Consider the following 22,837-nt stretch of genomic DNA (forward strand, 5'->3'; position numbering starts at 1 on the left):
TTAATCATTTTTTCCAAGTTCCAGCAGCTAACTCCATAATTTTCCCACATCAACTTTGGGGCTCAATTCATCTTGCATCTTCCGATGATCTCCACATCCCACTTTCTTTCAATCCCTACCGTCCATTCTCAAACGTCAGTTGCCATTCCCGCCATTTCCTTCTCCAAGAAACCAAATCATGCCGCCAAAAACAACAACCCTTTTCACCAAATCTCTCTCACTTCTCCCTCCTACTCGACTCAGATCATTAACAACCGCTCCCGACTCAACTCACTTAACCGATCCCCACTCAACCCATTCTTTCTGCTCCAGAGCCCTAAACTTCTCTGCCAAAAAGGGTTTTCTTCGTGAAGGAAAACAAGTACATGCACATGTTATAAAGTTGGGATTTTGTAATGTATTGTCCTTGCAAAATCAGATTTTGAATGTTTATATAAAATGCAAGGACTTTAATTATGCGCACAGATTGTTTGACGAAATGCATGTGAGAAATGTGGTTACATGGAATACTGTGATTTGCGGGCTTGTAGACTGCAGGGGCAGTGATTATGAGTCAAGTGTCTACATGGGTTTTTGTTATTTTAGGAAAATGCTGCTCGATAAGGTAGGTTTTGATGCCATAACTCTTAATGGGTTGTTTCGCGCATGTCTCGAGTTAAATGATGTGGAGATTGGTAGAGAATTGCATTGTTTTATAGTGAAATTGGGTTTTGCAGTGAATAGTTTTGTCAACAGTGCTCTGGTTGATTTGTATGGGAAATGTGGATTAGTCAAGGAAGCGAGGCGTGCTTTTGATGAAGTATACTGTAGAGATTTGGTGTTATGGAATGTGATGTTGTCTTGCTATGCTATGAATTGCTTAGCTGAAGAGGCTTCCGGTTTCTTTAAGTTAATGCAAGAGGAGAATTTTATGACGGATGGTTTTACATTTTCTAGTATGCTCAATTCATGTGGAACTCTGGGATCTTGTAACTTAGGAAGACAGATCCACGGTCTTGCTATCAAACTGTCTTTTGATTTAGATGTATTGGTGGCTAGTGGCCTTGTTGATATGTATGCAAAGAGTGAAAATATAGGTGATGCTCGCAAGGCTTTTGATGGGATGTCTGCTAGAAATGTAGTCTCATGGAATACTATGGTTGTGGGTTATGGTCGCCTTGGAGATGGGGGGGAAGCTATGAAACTTCTCATTGGAATGTTTCAAGAAGATTTAAGACCTGATGAAATTACTCTGGCTAGCATTATTAGATCATGCAGCAGTGCATTGACCTATTGCGAAATTATGCAAGTCAATGCTTATGTACTTAAAAATGGTTTCCATGCCTTTTTATCAATTGCAAATGCTTTAATAAATGCATACTCCAAGGGTGGTAGCATTGCAATGGCACTTCAGTGTTTTAGCACAGTTCTGGAGCCTGATCTTGTTACTTGGACTTCACTTATTAGTGCGTATGCATTCCACAGTCTTCCAAAAAATAGTATTGATACTTTTGAGGAGATGTTAGCTGATGGTGTATGGCCAGATCAAATTGTCTTTCTGGAAGTCCTTTCTGCCTGTAGCCACGCAGGGCTAGTAAATGAGGGGCTTCATTACTTTAGGTTAATGAAAGATTATCATATTTTGCCAGGTTTAGAGCACTATACTTGTCTCATTGACCTTCTTGGTAGAGCCGGTCTGTTGGATGAGGCTTTTAATGTTTTGAATTCAATGTCAATTGAGTATAGCTCAGACACCTTGGGAGCATTTATCGGGGCATGTAAAATCCATGGAGAAGTAAAATTAGCTAAATGGGCTGCAGAAAAGCTTTTTGAAATGGAACCAAACAAGCCTGTAAATTATACTCTTATGTCTAGCGTCTTTGCTTCTGAAGGTAACTGGCATGATGTGGCAAGAATACACAAACTGATGAGGGATAGGTGTGGTCACGGAGTTCCAGGTTGTAGCTGGATGGAATATGCTGGTACCATAGATGAAGTTTCTGTCAAAATTTGATCGGTGTATGGTAATGTTAGGGAATGCTCCATGGGTAATACAAGAACAATATTTTCTTTCCAAGTACATGCCATGCATGACAATGTTTGGGATGAACGTGCACTATAGGTCCTCTCTTTCATCTGATGCCTTGGCTTGAAACAAGCTTCTCGACTGGTGGTGAGTGTTTATCAGTTTGGTTCTTGTCTTGAGGTAAGCGTATTTGCAAATGTGATGGTCATTAATTTTAATTTTTTTTTGTTGTTCCTAACATGAAATCCGCAGAAAATGTTTTGATAGCAAGGTTAACCCCCTTTCATCTTACTGGGCCTAGTTGGGCGAGACAGTCCAGATGCAGAAGGCAAGTTAAACCGCAACTCAGGTGTCAAGCTTTTTGCTCACTCGAGAGTCATCGAACAAGTGGCTCAACTAAAATCTGATAGTAGTATGCATATTTGAAATCATTTGGATAATTTTCATAATGCAAATATCGCAACATCCTTGCTAGAAATGTCTTCCATACGTCCTTTTCTTTGTGTTGCTGACATCAGCATATGTTAGGTAATAGAGATCCAGTATAGAAACATCAACCGCCTTCTACCACTAAAAGTTGGTTGGGTGGTGATTGAATTGTCACATCTCCCTAGTAACAATTCAAATTAACACCAATCCATTTTTTTATTTGTTGTAAAACAGGTGTTGATGGAAAGTTTCCCTTTAAACTCTGGCAATCTTCAACAAACTGAAAAACCCTGTCATTTTCCACTGCCATTTCAGTAGTAATCACTGTTTATAACTCTGACAATCTCCATCCTAACTGCACAGACTGTTGATTGACTTCTAATCAAAGGGTAAGGAGTTTCTATCTTCATGTGCGGTGCACTCTCATGATATAAATGTTGTTTCTATGGCTGTTAAGCTCCACCTCTGTGGTGCATTTGTGTGGTACGAATTCTGCACATGCAAATGATTTGGAAAGATTGTCCTCGGACTGCAATCAGTAATCTAGCCAATGCTCTTTAAAGCTGCAAGCAATTTTAATTTTAATTCCCGAACATAATACAAAATGAATAGTCTGAAAGGAGTTTTTTTCCTCATGGACACGACCTCTCTTTTGCAACGGCTATCATTTTTTTCTTAATCTGGAAGGGTTTGGTAGAATATAATCAAATTAATGATTCTGTCATAAGAGTTATTATGCATTGTTTCCGTGTTAGGGGGTTTGGGATTGAGGTGTGAGAAAAAATTTCAAACTTTTTTTTTTTTTTTTGCTAAAATTGATGTACTTTCTGGATCGTTTTGATGTGCTGATATTAAAAATAATTTTTAAATAAAAATATTATTGGCATGCTTTTAAAGCGTGCTACCACACTCCCAAACACCCTCTTAGTGTGTGAAACTGGCTTGAGAAACAAAGAAGGTAGACAATCCAGATGATTTCTTCCTTGTCAGTAACGGAATTTGAGGTTTTTGTGAATTCTATTATCCCAGGATCTGTGGGGCCTGCTGAAGTGATCAACCACTCAGCTTCTGTTTCTGAAGTATTTTGCAAGAATTCTTGATCAACTAAACGTTATATTCTATCAGGGTTTTTGGTGTGAACCAACTGTGATTTGGACAAGGAAAGGATGAGAAACCACCATCCATTACAACTTGGGGACAAATTGAATAGAGCACAGACCCTCAAAACACTCCTGAAACTGACATGTGTCAGCTAAGTGCAACATCACAGCCCTTCTCTGTCTCTGTGCAAATTGTCCAGCACTAAGACAGGCCAAGATGTTTCGGTGTCTTTATGAGTGAAATGAAGGCCACTAGCTGCTACCAAGTGCTGGCATTTGACTCAGGGCACAGCCAAGCAATAAGACGACCTTTTCCTTGTGGGATTTTTGTGGTTCAATGAGAGAAGCTTGTCCACACTCCCGGCCTCATGATTTAACGTCTTTTTTCTAATTTTTACAGTGTTGATAGCGTCAATAACCAACACATAATTTTGTTTCTATGTGGAATACCAGTCGATCAATCTTTAGGTCCTTTTTTTATCAAGTCAAAATGTTTTGGTATCATTTTAATCTTATTCAGTATTCATCCTAGTGTTTTGACTTGTTAATTGGTTTTCTTTTCTGGTTTTGTTCTCCTTTTTAATTTATTGCAAGTCGAATCTTAATCTCTCTCCATAAAGAGACTCCACTGCTAGATTACAAGTTCTACTGACTGCCAATTTTATTATTATTTTTATCACTGACTCCTACTCTCCATTTGCTCACCATCATTATCTAACACTTGCGTGTTACTATTTTTTATGCAAACTCATTAGAAGTTTTCCCGTTCGGTATCTAGAATAAACAATTTAAAATTTCATACTCACGCTTGTATTAGAGTTATAATTTTATTCTTCTAGATTATTTTAGCTTTTCAATAACTTATTAAGGAAGGTAGTGTTTGACATTATGGTAATAATTATTTTTTTAAAATATTTTTTATTTTAAAATGTATTATAATAATATTTTTTATTTTTTAAAATTTATTTTTAATATAAAACAATCTAAAATTATAAAAAAATAATTATAAAAATATTTTTTTAAATACAAAAACAAACATATTTGATATATAAAAAAGAGAAAAGCTTTCAATTTAAGAAAAATAATACAGCGGGCCTTAAGACAAATCATTTATAATAATCAAATTGAAACTTCGATGCTCAAGCTTAATTATAGTTGGTGCCGGTTACCATTCATAACTTCAACGGCTCACGCTAGCCACACCCACCTTCTGAAAAATCAAAGTCTTCCCTTTTTTTTTATTAACACAACAGCTACCCGCCATTTCTACCCACCTCTCTCTAAACAATGAAGAGCCCACGTTCTCGCAACGCTCGCCGGACCCCAGCCTACGGCGTAGGGTATACGCCGGACAGTGTTCCATACTCCCCGACATCCTCCTCCTACTCGAGCGGCTCCACCTTGAAGAAACGGAACCCGTTGTCAGTGGCCGCGAAATCAATGGCCGGTGTGTTTGTTGCTTGTTTCACGCCTCCCGAGCCTGAGCCGAACAGTTCAAAGGACTTTGGTTACTCTGAAGAGTTAAAAGCTCCCTCTGGTAAACTTCTTGTTTGTTTTGTTGACTTTTTTACTGTTTTGCGGTAAGGTTTTTGCTGAGAGAAAAGGTAAGAAACTTGAGACGTGGTTCTTGATTCATATGATATAGTCTTTTTCGGAGACTTTTCTTTTTGGGTTGGACAATAGAATGCGATTGAAACACAGTAATGATGTTTTGTTTTTAATCTATCTTCTGTGTAAACAAATCGTGGCTTAAATGTTGTGTTGGAAGCAAGGGATCGGATCCTTGAATAATTTTCTTTTACTATAAGTTTTTATTTGGATATAAATGAGAAATTACTGAGTGTGCATGGTTTATCAAAGATCACTTCTTGTCTACTTATTGTTATGCTATGACAACGTTTGATTATCAATAAATTTCTTGAAACCTTAACAAATGTATTGGGTACCCTGCCCTTCCCTTTTTAAAGGCATTACTTGTTATATACACCAATTTGATTTACTTCTTTGCTATTTATCGAGTTTATGGTAAAAGTTGGGCCGAATCTCAATGTGTTATTATGATAATAACAAATTAAATAAGCAGATTTGGTATTATTCCAAAGCAACAGGAACTGGGGGTTCTTGGCCCATTTCAAAAAAGCGTAATTAATCTAAAAAAACCAAAGAAAGAAAGTAGACTTGTATATCCGATTTTAAGTTTATTTAACAATTGGTGAGAAACGCTTTAGTTTCAGAGCATTGAAGCATACTTGAAGTACACGGTGGATCTTTTCCTTTTTTTCTTTTTCTATATGAAATGAATTTGTAGAGTTAGAATGAACTACTCAAATTTGTTCCTTTCAGTTGCATCTAGTACTTCTGGTGGCAATGAAAGGAGACAAAGTTCAAGAAGAGGTATATATAGCAGTCCAGCCAATTCAGTCCATGGGAGAGAACCTGGGAGTGTAAATTTTACCATGGAGGAAATCTATGCAGCCACAAGGAACTTCTCTCCTACATTCAAGATTGGACAAGGTGGTTTTGGGACAGTATACAAGGGAAGATTCCAAGATGGAACTGTTGTTGCCATCAAACGTGCCAAGAAGGTTGGTGAAAGTTGCAGTTTATTTTTCTGCTTCAGTGAATGTGAGTATTCTGAGGTTTCACAGATTGCTTGGTTATCTGTGTGCAGAGTGTATATGATAAGCATTTAGGTGTAGAATTTCAAAGTGAGATCCGAACACTGGCACAGGTGGAGCATTTAAATCTAGTAAAGTTCTATGGATATCTGGAGCATGAAGATGAAAGAATTGTTCTTGTGGAGTATGTTGCCAATGGAACTCTCAGAGAACACTTGGATTGTGAGTTTTTCGCAACCTCTCTCTATGCCTGTGTGTGTGTCTGTGTGCACGCTCATGTGTGTTGGATGTGGCAGATGAAGATACACGTTTGCAAATGTGGGAATTTTGTTGATTCACGAATGACATTGATGCAGGTATTCATGGAAATGTTATTGACCTTGCCGTGCGCCTAGATATTGCAATTGATGTGGCTCATGCAATCACTTATCTTCACATGTACACAGGTTTTCTTTTAATTGCAACCAACCTAATTTTACTTGTATCAAAGTTAGAGCTTCTGCTATTTCTCTGACACTTGCAGAAAAGCTTGAGATATCTTATTGGATCATTGTGGCTTTCCATGTAGATCACCCAATTATTCACAGGGACATAAAGTCCTCCAACATCCTCCTCACAGAAAACTTTCGAGCCAAGGTAGCTGACTTTGGTTTTGCTAGACTGGCAGCTGATAGTGATTCAGGTGCCACCCATGTGTCTACCCAAGTTAAAGGAACTGCTGGCTACTTGGACCCAGAATATTTGAGGACTTATCAATTGACTGAGAAGAGTGATGTTTATTCATTCGGTGTATTGCTGGTTGAACTAGTGTCAGGCAGGCGCCCTATTGAAGCAAAAAGGGAAATCAAGGAGCGTATAACTGCAAAATGGGTACAATACTCTCTGCCTCTGTTTCTTCACTCAATAAAAGTCTTACTAAATATTAATTATGTCATGTAAAACTATAAAATTCCTGCTCTATAGTTATCCAGTGCTAGCGATATCTGATGGATCCCACCATGGAAGTCCTTAACAGAGCCTAGAAAGCAATCCCAACCCTCCCATCTAATCTCACATTTTGTTGGAACTGTGTACCAAGAGAATTAAAGCAATCAATAATAGATCTGCTCTGATTTCAGTCAGTTTTTGCGCAGGCAGTAAAGAAGTTTGCAGAAGGTAATGCCATTTTAATATTGGACCCGAAACTAAAATGTACCGCTGCAAATAACTTGGCCCTGGAAAAGATTCTTGAACTGGCCTTGCAATGTTTGGCTCCTCACAGGCAGAGTCGGCCAAGCATGAGGAAATGTGCTGAGATTCTTTGGAGTATCCGTAAGGATTACAAGGAACAATCAGCCTTAGATTTTCGTTCTCTTTCTTCTAAATCACAGGGGAGTATTTCAGTAATAACAGAAGAATAATCAAATAGCTGCCTAGTATTGCGGAAATGATAATGTGAAGAGAAAAAAGCCAAGCAGGTTGCTTTTTAAGACGAACAAGTGATTCGAGAGTAATTGTGCAGGGTGGTCAGAGTAGAAAAAGGATTGATAGCTTTCCACAGAGCGATTTCCAAGATGGCACAATATTGCTCAATAAGATTCCACTGCTTGCAAGATCATAGGAGGTGTTCGTTTTGAAGTTATGAATGTATATAGGAAAATCATTTTAAGGTGACGAAGTGCCTTTGCTTCCACCTGATTTTGTGTTTACCGTTTCTTCATCTTTTCGGTTACAATTGTTTTATAATCTTTCATGTTGTTTCCATCCATTCTGCAACATTTCTAAACAGAGTGGGGTTTGTATTTTTTTCTGTATTGTCGCAGACAAATGTTTCTTCGAGACTATCCCCCAATCCAGGACATACCATTTTGAGAAATCGATGTCAAATGGATGTTGTGTGAGAACATAAGCATTGTAAACTATGTAATTAATATTGTATATCGACAGGCTTGCAATATTTTTACCACTTTTTGAGGAGTTACATGTAAACATTTCCTCTCGTGATCACCATTTGCATGCAAACTGCGTCCAAGTTGGAAACTGGATGTCTGGTTCAATTTCTCTCCTGCATTTAGTTTATTCAGATTGCAATAAGCAGCTGACACTTCTCTAGTTGAGGACGAGGTCCCATCTATCCCCTTGCTTATTTATATGTCAAGGTACAATAATTTCATTTCATTTAATGACCAATAACTTCTTTGTCCGTGGGAGAGACATCAATGCTTCTTGAACAACCTCCAAAACTAAAATCCAGCTTTTATATTTTTTGTTCATTTTCCAGTTAGTCAACAGATTCAGACTTTTCTGGCATCCAACTACCTCTCATCATTGTAATTTAAGATCTGATTTGCAAGTAGTCAAGTGCGAACAATAGTCAAATATGATGAATAAGTTAAATTTAATTAATAAGAAAAGTGTATCAAATAACCGAAATAATCTTACAAGACTGATAGATCAAGAAATTCAATGGTGGATCTATCCCCCCTAAATCTTTTCAATATTTCCATCTTTTCTTAATTCCCTAACCCGACGAACCTACCTTTGTTTGTACACACACAGAAATGTAAAAGAAGAAAAATCCTGGCAAAAAAGGGTTCATATTTATGAGAAGAAGAATTGGCAATACGGCTTTTGTTGATGTAGTAGGACGCATGTTTTACTTCGGTAAGAGCTGCTTTAGCGGATACAATCGAAGAAGTCTTGTTCAGTATGGAGAGGCTACATTTTCTCATATGTACTGGAGATAGCTTATTTTCTTTCAGGAGTGGAGAGCTAAATTCTGCAAAAATCTCTCCTCCTCCCTCTAACTATGGCTCAGCTCTTGAAAGTGAATCCTGCCGCGTCAACCCATAGTTTCCATCTGAGGTTGTTTGATTTTCGCTATTTATAATAATGTCTACTTTTGAACAAAGGAACAGCAAGGAAGATGTATATATGGTGACATGCCACAGACTGCAAACCATTTTACACGCCAAACATCAGAGAAAGAGTTATAGAAAATAAACCAGTGACATAAACAATTAATAAAACCATATTATATTTGCTAAAGTATTTCATAGTACCTGTGCCATATCCAGTAGCTTTCGCTGCTTTCCAGCTTCCAGCTTATTGCAGCCATGGCCAGGGCAGAAAACCCTGCTAGCACAAAACCCCATCGGAATCTTCTCAAAAGTGTCTTGACTAAAGTACTGAGCTGGGCTCCAATGGTTTCCCACCTATAATAAAAGACAAGCTCGGTTTTCTTTAAATTGAAAACCACAATTTTTTTTTTAGTGTACACAGCTTCAAGCAATGCATGCACCCTCCAGTAAGGAATGTAAAAATACTTTTATCTGCAACTTATTTTGTTACCAAAAGTAATGAGAATTTCCGAGAAAAAAATGGCGAGAAAAAGCACAAACTGAAATTCAAGCACACGAGCCTCATTAAAATCTTAATTTTAATACATTGACGTCAATGAATGCATTTATCGCAGCTCATTGTTTGTTATATATCACATTTGAGCATGATATTAAATCTTCATTGGTGGTCTCAAAAAGATGCTTACCTTGTGGGCACATTTAAACAGAATCCCCTTGAAAATGAAAGTGAACTTAAATTGGTAGAGAATTCTACCAACCATCCAATGAGAAGACCAAGTGCCCCAATTGCCATCACAAGAATAATATTAGAAGACCTGCAGAGTTTAATCAACCTTACATGCTTAAATTCCCACTGTACCCTGCTAAATGCATCAGACAAACTTGAAACATACCTGGTTGCCTTAGTTATCGCCATTAGGGCTGTGAGGATGGCAACAACTGTGTGAATCGCTCGTTTAGAGACTTCATCAATGGTGGTTAAGTATATAAAAGTGCTCACCACTGCCATGAAAGACAGCCAAAAGTCCATGAACTGAAAAATTCCAGTTGATGAGTCAATAACATCTTAAGCCAGTAAACCTAAGATCTCACATTTCCTAAAATAAATAAATTAATAGACAATAATATAAAGTTATACAAGAATGAAGGCATTTGAGTTGGAGAGAGATTCAAAACTGCTGAATGTTATACAACTCTTATTTTCTAAACTAATACAAACACATTCCTTCAAACGATCTGAAAAAGGGAAAAAAAATTTTTGTTTCTAAATATCTCACTAAAGTTCCTCAAATAGTTTCAAGGCTTGTTTATTGTGTTTCTCATGTCAAAACAAACACAAATCCTAGGTTCACTTGGTTCTGAGATACTTTTCTTGGCATTATTACAGTAGAATATATAAGCAAATCATCTTTCAAGGGCCGTCAGAAATCATATTCTCCATCAATAGTGCATACAAAAGCAAGGAAAATTGAGATGTACCTGTAAGACGCCAAAGGATAATGCACACCAGGTGCCTACATCACATGCATGATATAATCCGCTTGAAATTCCACTAGAAGTAAAGATAACCCATTCTGCAAATGCCTGCATTGAGAAAAAAAAGGTCATTTTGGTAATGTTAAACTAAATAGTGGGGATCAAAGGTTCATCTTCTCCAATTGAAGAAATCAACTCCAAAGCTGAATGTTGGGTTGGTATAGATATGGAGATTATCCCTGATATCTACCACTGGCACATCATTGAGATTCATGAATCATCACTCACCTCTTCTTGTTGGTTGCAAGGTAAATCAATCGTACACTGTTACTAAAAAACCAATTACAGTAAAAGGTTGGGCTGTTTGGAAAGTGTTTCACCATGACAGAAATAAGATTTAATCTTTGCTTTCAAAATTTAAAAAATAGTCAATCCAATAAAAAAATTTACTATCGCATTACCTTACGCCTAAGAGCCCAATATGCAGGAAGTATAGCTGCAGCATTTGATCCAATTAGAGCAATCGATTGCCATATGTGACCTACATAAGTTTAAAGCTACTTGAATAGGGGGCTATTGTATTGCATGATAATAACTCCTGACCCTCATTTCACATGCAAAATGGAATTCTTAAAAGAAAAAAAGAGTGAAAGAAAAGGTGCAAAACGCATTTCTCTCCAATTTTGTCTCACAAACTCGAGTCAAAGAGCCATTGCTGGCCTCCTGCAACTTCCAACTGGCTAATTCATTCAGAGGTCTATACTTCATAAATCCAAGTTTGTTAGATGAGATCAGTGCTTTTCTCAGAAGGCTTCCTAAAGTATCTTTCACAACCCAGGAAAAAGAAGAGGAATTACATAGATCTCTGTCAAATGGTGACAGTTTGACCATGATTTCAAACTTCCTGTTCTAAATTTGCCAGTTTTCTGAAAGCCTTACAAATATTTTTCTTTTAAAGCAACCATTTGCATGCCTAAGAAGTTACATAGGCAGTTGGAGATTTTTCAAAGCTCTGCTTACTTCCAATGCGACAAAGTGTAGCTGTAAGAACAACATGATAGCGATTCCAGAAGTATTGGAAGAAAAGAATTATCAGGGATGAATTTGCAAGGAAGGATGCCTTATATTAAAAAAATAAAAAGAAAACTAAAGTTATATCCCCAATGAAGTGTCCTAGGAGAATTTGGAGAGAGTCCAGCCTTTCAGCATTTTTTGCATGAAGTGATGACTGACAAGACTCAAACCTACTCTCAGTGGCTGCAGGCTCTAAGAGTTTTACCATTCACTAGGTAATGACCCCTACAAGGATGTTTAAAACCAAAAAAAAAACAATGTGTACCTTGATGTGATACAATCTCAATGCTACAGTCAAATCCCCCATGCGTTCGATCACAGGAGCAGAAGCTGAGAAATAAAAAGGCAAAGTTATGAGAAGTTAGGGGGGTGGATAAGTGTCTTACTTTGGAAGTGCTGAATATAAAACCTGTATGAAGCCAATCCACTGGCATCCAGAGCTACTTTGCATGCCCCATGAGAGGAGCATCTTTTTGGGCATCTCTCAACAGAGACTGACATGACAGTCTGATCATTTGAAGGGATGATGGTGGTATTTAAAGACCTTAATCCAAATGTCCAAGTTCCTTCCTTGACGTATAGAATGTAAAAATCAATCTTTTCTTCAGTTGAATTATACGACGTGAAAAACATGGAACCATCACTGCTTCTTGTTCTGTTTGCATAATAATAATCCCAACTGTCAAGAGATGGCAACCCACCATATCTAGCATATATTTCATAGTTTATCTTCACGTCTGAAGTCATCCGGATGTGGATGTTCCCTCCAGCTGCACCACGAGGAATGCTCAAGAGAAAATACATCCAAGAAGTATCTATTTCATTGCTGTATGAGGAATTGCTTGAAAGGGGTTCAAGAGGAAAATCAGCTGAATCTGGGGACACTTTTCCACTGAGGGGCAAATAATAGGATTCAAAGGGGGTGGAGTCTCTCCTGAGAACTGTCTGCAAGAATAAGTCTTGGCTTGTAAATGAAAAAAGAAAATGCCCAGATAACTTCCATCAAGCATTAATAAAACAAAAGGGTGCTGTGTAAAACAAGATATCTACACATTTCTTCTTGAAGCGGTAAAATTGATATTAATATCACACTCCACAATCAGTAAGTCAATTCATAACTATTGTGAAGTACAGAAGAGTGCTTCCAACACAATATCTCTGCAACAAAATCGTGATCCCATTTTGTTAGACACAATTGCTAACACATGCTTTTCATCACCATCACCCATCCTTTGAGCATGTGTGTGGGAGAGTTGGAGGGAGGGGGAGCCCAGATTGTATATCAAGCTATTCTATGGTTTATGAACTCAAATTTCTACAGCTCAGACAGGCAAGGATCAGTGTGGGAACTCATGGTGATGTATGTACCCACTAAACAAATTTACATGTAAGCAAAAATAACTATAATTATTTTTCCATGTTAAAGATTGAATTATCTATTCAATTAAAATTCTAGGTTTCAATATTTTTCTGTGGTTTCAAGCATCATGCCTACTTCTCTGCTACCATAGGAGCATAAGATGTATAGCAACTTCATCCATACAAACCCCACTATCAGGGTCACCAATATAAACAAATCCAAGTATCTGATTCAAATAATTCTGAAGTAAATCATATAACTAGATCTGCATGTCGGAATATATTCATAATCAAGATTCAAAGAGCACACATTCCTGGAACAGTTTACCTGAAGCATGTATTTTTCAGAAGAGCAATTCAATCCAGCCTTCCCCACTGGACAATTAAGCAATTGCCATGTAATGGAATAGCAAGCTTGCATGTTAGAATTCTGAATCCCTCCATCTTCTTTCGAAAGATTAGTGGGTAAAATAGTAACAAACCATCGACCAACCTTTGGTGTACGGATGATAAGAGGAGCTTTACTTATGTCACCAGAATAATCATACAGTACCATTGAAGGCATTGCACCATGCCGAGCGAAATACATTAAGTTAGCAACACTAGCATTACCAGTGCTATTTGTTGGGGCAGCAGTGAAACTGACATTGGTTGCCACAATTTTTAATTGTTCAGCTATTCCCAACACCTCCAATGCATATACTTTTGGCTCACCTTCTCCATGGCAATAACTTTCAAAATTTTTGCATGAAACCACATTTTGTATTGTCTGTAAGTTAGCACCAGAAAAATTTTCCGTCAGATTGTAGCTGTAAGCTTGAGAACATGAAAAAGGGTCAATTGTCTGGTTGCAATACTGTCCCCACATTGTTGATGTTGCACATCCTTCCACACTGATGTTGGCACTAAAGGAGTATGATGGGCTACGGACAATCTGCAATGCCAAATGACTTATAGTAAATTCAATATTTAAATAATAGCAATATTCATCGTTGTCCCAATGTGAGTCCTTTGATTTTTTTTTTTTTTTTTTTTTGGGGGGGGGGGGGGTGCGAAGGTACTAAAAAAAGAAAGAACTAGAATGAAAAAGGCTATAGGAAATAAACCAGTAAGACACCAAGACAGCCACAAAGACACACTGTTATTAACAAAAACCAATTAAATGTGACTATAAAGAGGAGAATGAATTCTGTCTGTCCAGAATATCAACTTCAGTATTCTAGGGCTTTCTAAATCTGCTACTATAAACACTTGTATCAGAAATTTCTGAAACTTTTTGATTCTCCCTTTAATTGGAAATAAGAAGCTGCGTTCATCCTGCTATTACAAATGAAAAATTAACTTCAGCCTATCAAAGTGATTTCAACATTAAGTTTTTATATTTGGCCAAACTTTTCTCCTAGTGAACAGCAGCAGCTATTTCACTAAAGCCAGTGCTCCTATTAGTCAACTATATTCCTTTTAGCTGGTGCAACATGCTGGCTAGCTTCCTAAGATTAAGAAGTTCACTGGAACCATAGAATTTGATCAAAATTCATAAGAGACATCACAAGGAATGCTTACTAATACAGCTAGTTTAAATGAAATGTACCATTTTTGATTGTGTCCTTGTAGGTCCGATGCCATTAAAAAGACCTAGATACCAAACTCCTGGAGATATCTGCATAAAAAAATTATAATTTAAACTCTGCTCGCTGACATGAAGGGAACAGAGCACTTGTGAAATAATCCACACCTACTACAATTAGGAAAGGATTGTTGGCATACCTGCTCATTTGTGAGTGTCGCTGTTATATTTCTCTGCATTGGATAGCACTGCACATTCTGAGGACCTTGAATTCTTTGAAATGAGCCATTAGAGAAGGATCCTGACACCAAAACAGTGACAGCTACTTCAGTCTTTCCTTCATTTGACTCAAACAATGAGACTGAATAAAGAAAAGATTTTCACTCATCCCGACCAAAAGCAGAAATAAGACTACAGAAAAAGGACTATCAGAGAAAAAAGAGGCAGGTTCTGGCATTTCATGTACAACACTGTTGTGAAGAATTCAGTGGGCAAGAATAAAATAGTCAGGTGCTTTCATTGGAACAACTGAAAAAAGAATTTAGGAAGTAATAAAAGTTATGCAACACATTTGATTAATTTTTCTTCTTTCTTCTTTTGGAAAAAAGAGCTTCATGAGGATAAACTAAAACAATTTGATCTGTTTCTCTCTTTTACCTAGTTCTATAAGGGAACTGTTTAAGACATCTGGCAGAGGAGGACTTCCATCTCTGATGCAGATGAGGGGCAGTGTGCTCTTAGGAACCTTTGATATGCTTTTAGCATCCTGTGAAAAACTTGAACCATGAGCCAATAAGAAATCAAAGACATGATATGAGCAAAATTAACAATCAAAATCAGCTATTGCATCGATTTTCAAAGGCAATTTGTATAGAACAAGTCCACTATCCCTGCAAGCCAATTAAAGAATAGCAATTCAAATGAAGGCATCAAAAGTAGCCATCCGAAAAATGCACAGTTCACTTCTTTTCTTTTGTTTTCTTCTCTTGCAAAATTCAAAAAATTGATAAGATTGACAAAAAAAGCAAAGATAAAACATACTCACAAGGTCTACGTCCGACTGCACTGATATGGACACAGAAGAGAACCACGCCGGCAAATCAACTGGAACAAGGCACAACACCAGAAAAGCTAAGATTAAAATATCTTCCAACCAACATCTTGCAAAATCCAAGAAGCTGAAGAGATGAATTGAGGTTTGAAAGAGCCATCCCACTTTCAGTAAATTTTAAATCTTGATGTTGAGGTCCCTAAATTTTAACACACTGATTAAGAGAAATTACATACGGGGATATGAACATCATAGTGTTCAATAAAAACAATAATCAAGTAGAAGAAATGAGTAATTGAGCTCACTTTCATGGGCTCGAATAAATTACACTAAACAGAATCAATTTGAATCATACAATAATTCAGATCATGAATTCCATTCATGATCTCAAGATCAATGAAAACAATAAGCAATCAAACAAGAGCCGAACTTTAATCAAAATCAATAACTAGCAAAGACATAAAAGTAAAAACAGCAATCATCTTTCAACAACTGGGACGAAATTCTTCACTTAATTCAGAACTTTTGAGACGATCAGCAATCATTTAACAGCCAACAAAACTAAACCATATAAAAAAAAAAAAAAAAAAACAAAGACTCGGCCAATCAAATGCTTAAAAGGGACAGTTCATATTAACTTACGGACCTCGTATGTAACGCAAATCAAACGGCCTGACATTAGTTGTTGGGTAACTAAAACTGGAAACAGTAAATGTATTGTACGGACCCAGCTGATTTGCTGAATGAGAGCAGCAAAAAAGAAGAGAAAAGAACACGAAAAGACGTGCCAGGATCGTAAAATAACAAGAAGGGAAGCAGAACAGAATCGAATTCTCTGCCATTTTTTTAGTGCAGAAAATGATGATGATGATGATGATATGATAAGAGATGATGTGATTTATTAAGCAGGGGATTAATGTAATAAATTAGCATTTGTTTGGCGTGTGTAGCTGATTTCTTTCTTTGTTTAATGTGATTTCGCGTAAGGTGACTACGGAAGCGTTGTTGACTTGAGCTCGGCGACTTCTGTCTAGGTTTGTTTGGGGGAGAGTGAACCACACGTGCAAATGATGGAGTTTTTTTATCACGCGCCACTTGCCTGGGGGTAGGACTAAGGACAGGGGAGGACGGTTTGTAAGGTAGAATCTTTGATTCCACATGGAAACAGCATTACATCAGAGGGTACACGTTGATTATTTCATGAGCTATGTCACTTTTGCTGAACATTTTTTCGTAAATTTATTTTTAACCGTTTAAAATTATATTCCAAATAATATTTTATAAAAAAAAATAATTAAAATTATTTTTTTTTATTTTTATAAATCATTTTAATGTATTAATATAAAAATAAAATTTTAAAATATATATTATTTTAATATATTTTTAAGCAAAAAAATAATTTAAAAAGGAATTACTACCACACCCAGCTATTTTTTTAATATATAAATTTTCATGTTTATAAAAAAATTAAACATAAATAAAAGTAGAAGGGAGGGGGAATTCAGCATGGATAGAAATATTATTATATTTTTTATAAGTTTCATAATTAATTTCACCATTTATCTATTTTTCTTCAAAATAAATCCATAAAAATAATTATTTTTATTTATTTTTAAACATCATTAATTTTTTTCATACTAATGTGTTTTTTATCATCATATATTTATATGATACAAACTTGATGAATAAATTAAAAATATTTTGAAAATAATTGTTATTATATGTTTAAATAATTTTTAAGTATGTGAATTTTTTTGTTTATAAAAAAAAATATAAGGAAAAGTAAAAAATCAGAAGAGAGTTCAGTATGGATAGAAATATTATTTTATTTTATTTTTATAAGTCTCATATTTAATTTCAGAATCTATCTATTTTTAAAAAATCCGAAAAAAAAACTATTTTTATTTATTTTAGAAAAGACAAAGAAAAGGAAGAATGTGTGTCCTACTCCTGTCCCGCAACCATCCGATTGGTCAAAAGAACTCTTCCATGTCAACACGTGTCATTATCAAGCGGCCATCTTAAAACTGTAAGGACTTAGACATAGGACCCACCGAATTTTAGCCTTCGAAACTCTCGCCGTCCCTTTGTTCTGTTCCGTGTCCAAACAAAAACAACTTTAAAACCAACAAAAAAACCGCTCAAACGAAACTGGTCAGAGACAGAACACGTAAAAAGATCACAACTTTCAGTTTTAATCCAACCGGAAAAATGACTGTCATCGATTTGGTTACGCGAGTCGATTCAATCTGCAAGAAATTTGACAAATACGACGTTGATAAGCAGAAAAACCTCAACGCTGCTGGCGACGATGCTTTCGCTCGCTTATACGCAGTCGTTGAGGCCGACCTCGATGCTGTTCTCCAGGTAAATATCACCTCGGTTTCCCTTTTTTTTATTTTTATTCCTTGTTTGTTTTCTTTGAATTGGAAAGGGAAATAGAGGGTGTATCTTTTTTTTTTTTGGTAGAAATCAGAGGCAGCGAAAATAGAGAAAAGCAGGGCCACGGCTGTTGCTATGAATGCAGAGATTCGAAGAACAAAGGCTCGATTACTTGAGGAAATCCCTAAATTACAGAGACTCGCTTTTAAGCAGGTTGTTTTTGTAAATTTATTATATCTGATTAGCTATTTGAAAAACGTGTTTTTGTTCTTAGAAACAATGGAGATTAATGGGATAATAATAATTTTGGGTGTAGGTGAAAGGGCTATCGAATGAAGAGCGCGAGGTGAGAAGTGATTTGGTTGCTGCATTAAAAGATAGAATCGAAGCTGTTGCAGATGGAAATATTAGTGCAGCTAAACAAGGTGGAGATTCTGCGCCTTCAGCATCGCATGGAGGAATTAAATTTGATTCAACTTATGGTAAAAAAATGAATTTTTTTTTTTGGAGTTGATTATTGGTTTTTTGATTGTTTATTCTTGTTTCGTGGATGGGATGATTGTAGTTGAAGTTTCGATGATTTTTCTTCTTTTTTTTCGAATTTGGATCAGATGGAAGGTTTGATGATGAGTATTTTCAGCAAACTGAAGAGTCGGATCAGTTTAGGCAGGAATATGAAATGCGGAGAGTGAAACAGGCAAGTGTTTTGTGCTTTTTCTTTGTTCTTACTTGTATCGTGATCGGAAAAGGTCATGATTTCAAGTGCAATAAGGTTAATGGAGCAAACTTGAGTGAAGTTATTGATGATCTATTCTGGGATTTGATTTGACTTCTTGCAGGATCAAGGTTTAGATGTTATAGCAGAAGGTTTGGACACTCTGAAAAACATGGCCCATGACATGAATGAGGTTTGGTTATGTCCTATTTTCAATGAACTTCTGTTTAGTGGTAAATATTTTGAATAATGTTTATCACTGAATTACGAATGCTGCCTGCAGGAGGTGGACAGACAAGTGCCATTGATGGATGAAATTGATGACAAGGTATTTTCCACTTTCCTGGTGTTATAGTCCTTCGAACTGTACATTTTACCGGAGGTATTTAACAGCTATAGCATAGTGGCAAGTGGGCTTTCCCCTTGGGCAATAATAGTATACACCAGTCAAAGAACCATCTCAGCTCAATAATTTAAATTGTTAAATAAAGTTTCAGGATAAGATTTATATTATTCTTTAACATACATCCTCAAATGAAAGCCCTTTGACTTTAAAACTTACACAAACTCATATTACCCTGTACTTAATTTTTATTAAATAAATAGAAATTGTGAGATTTGAACTCGTAACCACTTGGTTATCAAAGCTCTGATATCATGTCAGATTTATATTATACTCTAACAATATCTACTTTTGATCTATTAAAAGAAAATCACAGTTACTATTCGTGATTTGGTTACTGGGAAGAGATATTTTTCTTAGAAGTAATGATCATTACGTTGAACATTATGTTCAACGATCACCAAATACTTTAGATAATGGTAGAAGCTGTGCATATTATTCATTGCAAAATGGTAGTTATTTGTTTTGATGTTTTAACTTGAACGGTTGGTTACATCAAATTTCAGTAGTAATCCTCTGACATTCTTGCAGGTTGACCGAGCAGCCTCTGACCTTAAAACTACTAATGTGAGACTTAAGGATACTATAAACAAGGTAAATGCATCATTAATTTGATAATTCGAAACTGAAAACTATTGCTGTCCCCTGTTTCAAGTCTGCTACTCATTTTTCCTATGTTTGCATTTTGATATTAAAACAGATGAGGTCCAGTCGCAACTTTTGTATTGATATCATCCTCTTGGTTATAATCTTAGGCATTGCTGCCTATCTCTACAAGTAAGTTCTTTTTGGACGAGATGTACATGGGACTTCCTTATATTGCTTGCCATTTTGTTTTGGAATATCAAATAATAATTTGCTTAAAGAAGGCCAACCATGCTACATTGTTGTTTCAACATGCTTCAGCTCAAGTCAGAATTAGCTCAATTACAAGCTATTCAATGAATCAATCAGGTGTTACTTAACAAATCATGAGTGCTCGAAGTTCAACATGTTTCTTGTTGACTTCATGTTGGACAAGTCCTGATCTTCCTATGAACATGAACGATATTTGACATCTTCGTTATTGTTTATGCTTGGTGTGTGTGTGTGTGTGTGTGTGTGTGTGTGTGTATTATGCTGTCATCATGCGCTTCCATACTGCTGCTTATCCAGTGATATAATTTCTGGATTGATGTTTGTCTGGAGGCATTGTCGTCACTTGCTTTCCCCTTCATATCAATGATGTGGAGAGCATATGGTTTCCTAGAAGTGAAACTGTTAGATTTGGATTTATACAATTTGAAGGCAAAATTTTCTTTCCAGCAAGTGTGCTTACCCACAACCCTTCCCCCGCAACATAAGACGGAAAAAGAGGGAGAATTAATGAAAAATCCATCACAGTGTCATAACTTATAATGTCCTAAAATCCAAGATATGCAACTATAAAAAGGTTGTGTGTGGAATAGTAGTTAATTAATATATTCAAGTGCTTGGATTTTTTCTTGTTAATCTAAGAAACTCCAGGTTAATAATAGAAACTTGAATACCTGCAAAAACCAGTCATAATCAGGAGAACTGAAAGACTTTGCGATGATAAAGTTAATATATTTATAGAAAAATATAAAATGATAAAGTTAATATATTTATGAAAAAGATATAAAATAATTTAAAAAAGCTTTAAATTCAAGAAATGATATTTGTTCTTGAATTTTAAGTTAGTTAATACTTTGAAATATATGTATTTTTTATTTTAAAAGATAAAACTTATAAATATTTTATCTAGATGATTCAAGAAGTACTATTAATACTTCTTGAACTTTGTCTAGAGATAGAAAATGGTAAATAACAGAAGCCATTAAATGGGGAAAAGTATCAGCAAATTTTTCCATAAGATGATTCCATGAACGTGTCGTCAAAAGATTGTTTAAAGGTTTTGTCTTGTCTACATGTTACGAGCTTCAAAGCACTGGTATGTTTCTGCTTTGTTTGCCATGCATTTTGTGTCCAGAACTGTCTGGGCTAAGGTAGGAGCTGCTTGAACCATCTTCCTCCAATCAGTGAAAGAAAACGCAGACAACTTAACCTCGGATTGCTGATGAAGCTTTTGACGATTTTATTACATATTTTGAGATCATTCCTTCTCTCTTGCAGCGTGTTGAAGTGAAACGAGCATTCCAGCAACCACTTCCACAACTACTAATCTCCTGGCATATACAGCTTTCTGCTGCTACTGGGTCGTCTTTGCATGCATCATTGCACTACATAATGCTTACTGGAAGAGTCTTTACATCTGTAGCTATTAATTTCTCCATAAACTGTAATTTCCAGCAACTTGAAACTGAAACATTGAGACATTTTTAATATAATTCCCACTTTATCAGGGTTTCTTCGAGTCTCTTTGTAGTTGGCGTTTTCAATTCTATGCTGCTAATGGAGTATTTTGAGATCATTGGTTAGTTTGCGCCATGCATCGCTAGATGCTCATGAAGTATTTTAGGATGATCTTGTATCCTCCCTATCCACTTTTACTAAATATATGAATTTTTAGACCCCTGCTTGGGAAGGGTAGAGTGTTTGTTTTTGTTTTCTTTTCAATTTTTAAAAATATTGATAAGAATATTTAAAAATAAGTAGTAAAATTTATAGCTTTGTAGCTAAGCTGTTGCCATTCAATGGAAAAGGAAAAAAAAGGCCAATGAAACAACTTTGAAAGCATAATTTAACACATCATGCAATGAAGATCTGCGTTTTTTATTTAAAAGTATATTAAAATAATATTTTTTAAAATTTTAATATTAAAACAAACGAAAAACATAAAAAATAATTTTAAATAAAAATAATAAATTTTGACCAATTTCTTTTTAAACCGCACTTCCAAATGGGGCCTTCAGCAGCTTCATTCAACCCTGCTTCAAATAATTAAATAAGGTACATTTATTTGATTGCCAAATAATCAACAGTGAAATAAAGATGAGCCATCTGATTGCAGCCTTTTCTGACATGAGCCATCCACTTCTGCCCCCACGCTCGCATGAGGAGCGTGCTCTTCTTTTCATTTCTGGGAGTTTATTCTGTGGATTTCAAAGAATCTAAACCAAAAGGGCCTTTTGTAATTAGAAATTAAGTAATTCGCGAAATTTGGTCTGTAAATTCCTTTGTCTTCCCACCTCCCAACATCCCAGACACTCGTGTGTCGACTCAGTTTCTTGGCTCGCTTACACAATATCACCACACAGGTACTAGTTTGATGTGCCATTTCCATTCGGATAATTTTGTTTTTTTATTGGTTTCTGAACTTCGTTTTTTAAAAATTGATGAATGGTAGCTTTTTAGAAAATTACTTAAAACTTGGGTCTGTTTTATTATTTATATAAATAGTGAGACATTTTAATATATTTTTTAAAATTATTTTATAATAAATATGTGTAGTATCTCATTCAATTAAGGTTAGAATCACGAGTTCAAATACTGGTTTTTACACTGGAAAAGATTTATCAAATTCAACGTGCCCTCTTAAATACTATTATAAATTTTTATTTTTATTTTAATAAATATTTTCAATTTTTATATATATGATTATTCATGAGAATTCAATTGAAATCGATTTTTTATTGTTGAAATTTTTAAATAAGTTTTTAACATGTTTTTATAATATTTATAATTTTTTCAGCTTTCAATTACATAAAATATTGACATATTATTTTAATATTCTTATTAACTTTCTATAATAAAATATTAAAAAATTTTGATTCAATGATTCCAATTAAAATTATTGTATTGGTAAGTTAAGCTAATAGAAAGATTTTTATAAAAAAAATCAAAATATATTTTGAAAT

General features: G+C 35.6%; 4 protein-coding genes across 10 annotated transcripts; 3 read left to right on the top strand and 1 right to left on the bottom strand.

Annotated features, from left to right (window-relative positions):
• On the top strand, positions 1-4,213 carry LOC118041622 (pentatricopeptide repeat-containing protein At2g46050, mitochondrial). 3 transcript variants are annotated; one of them, XM_035049070.2, is made up of 3 exons: positions 1-2,185; positions 2,307-2,823; positions 3,560-4,213. In XM_035049070.2, the coding sequence occupies exon 1, from the start codon at positions 179-181 to the stop codon at positions 1,991-1,993; it is 1,815 nt and encodes a 604-aa protein (XP_034904961.1). In that variant the 5' UTR covers positions 1-178; the 3' UTR covers positions 1,994-2,185; positions 2,307-2,823; positions 3,560-4,213. The 3 variants fall into 3 exon arrangements, with proteins under 3 accessions (XP_034904961.1, XP_034904960.1, XP_034904959.1); XM_035049069.2 differs by having other exon boundaries at positions 1-2,152; positions 2,258-2,823; positions 3,464-4,212; XM_035049068.2 differs by having other exon boundaries at positions 1-2,152; positions 2,258-2,823; positions 3,560-4,211.
• A 485-nt stretch (positions 4,214-4,698) lies between these two features.
• LOC118041621 (calmodulin-binding receptor-like cytoplasmic kinase 2) lies at positions 4,699-8,097 on the top strand. Its single transcript, XM_035049067.2, has 6 exons — positions 4,699-5,071; positions 5,878-6,119; positions 6,206-6,374; positions 6,509-6,598; positions 6,721-7,022; positions 7,286-8,097. Exons 1-6 carry the CDS (start codon positions 4,822-4,824, stop codon positions 7,550-7,552), a joined length of 1,320 nt encoding a protein of 439 aa, XP_034904958.1. The 5' UTR covers positions 4,699-4,821; the 3' UTR covers positions 7,553-8,097.
• A 415-nt stretch (positions 8,098-8,512) lies between these two features.
• Positions 8,513-16,536, bottom strand: LOC118041619 (uncharacterized). Of its 5 annotated transcripts, none has more exons than XM_035049061.2 (14): positions 16,166-16,533; positions 15,514-15,572; positions 15,126-15,234; positions 14,669-14,769; positions 14,493-14,561; positions 13,230-13,835; positions 11,952-12,487; positions 11,808-11,872; positions 10,930-11,009; positions 10,472-10,576; positions 9,886-10,025; positions 9,679-9,807; positions 9,194-9,346; positions 8,513-9,083 (listed from the first exon to the last, which is right to left on the bottom strand). In XM_035049061.2, exons 1-14 carry the CDS (start codon positions 16,359-16,361, stop codon positions 8,939-8,941), a joined length of 2,493 nt encoding a protein of 830 aa, XP_034904952.1. In that variant the 5' UTR covers positions 16,362-16,533; the 3' UTR covers positions 8,513-8,938. The 5 variants fall into 5 exon arrangements, with proteins under 5 accessions (XP_034904952.1, XP_034904953.1, XP_073260360.1 ...); XM_035049062.2 differs by adding an exon at positions 15,685-15,718 and having other exon boundaries at positions 9,679-10,025; positions 16,166-16,335; XM_073404259.1 differs by having other exon boundaries at positions 15,510-15,572; positions 16,166-16,226.
• A 1,080-nt stretch (positions 16,537-17,616) lies between these two features.
• Positions 17,617-21,580, top strand: LOC118041618 (syntaxin-71). The gene is made up of 9 exons (XM_035049059.2): positions 17,617-17,886; positions 17,989-18,114; positions 18,218-18,383; positions 18,513-18,598; positions 18,741-18,809; positions 18,900-18,944; positions 19,551-19,613; positions 19,720-19,796; positions 21,153-21,580. The coding sequence occupies exons 1-9, from the start codon at positions 17,731-17,733 to the stop codon at positions 21,163-21,165; spliced, it is 801 nt and encodes a 266-aa protein (XP_034904950.1). The 5' UTR covers positions 17,617-17,730; the 3' UTR covers positions 21,166-21,580.
• The last annotated feature ends 1,257 nt before the right edge of the window (positions 21,581-22,837 follow it).

Source organism: Populus alba, chromosome 14, assembly GCF_005239225.2.
Source record: "Populus alba chromosome 14, ASM523922v2, whole genome shotgun sequence".
Lineage (NCBI taxonomy): Eukaryota > Viridiplantae > Streptophyta > Magnoliopsida > Malpighiales > Salicaceae > Populus > Populus alba.

Bases quoted from the DNA above. Each gene is read 5' to 3' on its own strand.
- LOC118041621 (XM_035049067.2), top strand. From the start codon at position 4,822: ATGAAGAGCCCACGTTCTCGCAACGCTCGCCGGACCCCAGCCTACGGC. The intron at 5,072-5,877 runs GTAAACTTCTTG...TGTTCCTTTCAG, and splicing joins AGAGTTAAAAGCTCCCTCTG to TTGCATCTAGTACTTCTGGT. The intron at 6,599-6,720 runs GTTTTCTTTTAA...CTTTCCATGTAG, and splicing joins TTATCTTCACATGTACACAG to ATCACCCAATTATTCACAGG.
- LOC118041619 (XM_035049060.2), bottom strand. From the start codon at position 16,361: ATGGCAGAGAATTCGATTCTGTTCTGCTTCCCTTCTTGTTATTTTACG. The intron at 15,573-16,165 runs GTCCGTAAGTTA...GCCTTGTTCCAG, and splicing joins TGATTTGCGTTACATACGAG to TTGATTTGCCGGCGTGGTTC. The intron at 9,084-9,193 runs GTACTATGAAAT...AATGGTTTGCAG, and splicing joins AGCTACTGGATATGGCACAG to TCTGTGGCATGTCACCATAT.
- LOC118041622 (XM_035049070.2), top strand. From the start codon at position 179: ATGCCGCCAAAAACAACAACCCTTTTCACCAAATCTCTCTCACTTCTC.
- LOC118041618 (XM_035049059.2), top strand. From the start codon at position 17,731: ATGACTGTCATCGATTTGGTTACGCGAGTCGATTCAATCTGCAAGAAA. The intron at 18,384-18,512 runs GTAAAAAAATGA...AATTTGGATCAG, and splicing joins TAAATTTGATTCAACTTATG to ATGGAAGGTTTGATGATGAG. The intron at 19,614-19,719 runs GTAAATGCATCA...ATATTAAAACAG, and splicing joins TTAAGGATACTATAAACAAG to ATGAGGTCCAGTCGCAACTT.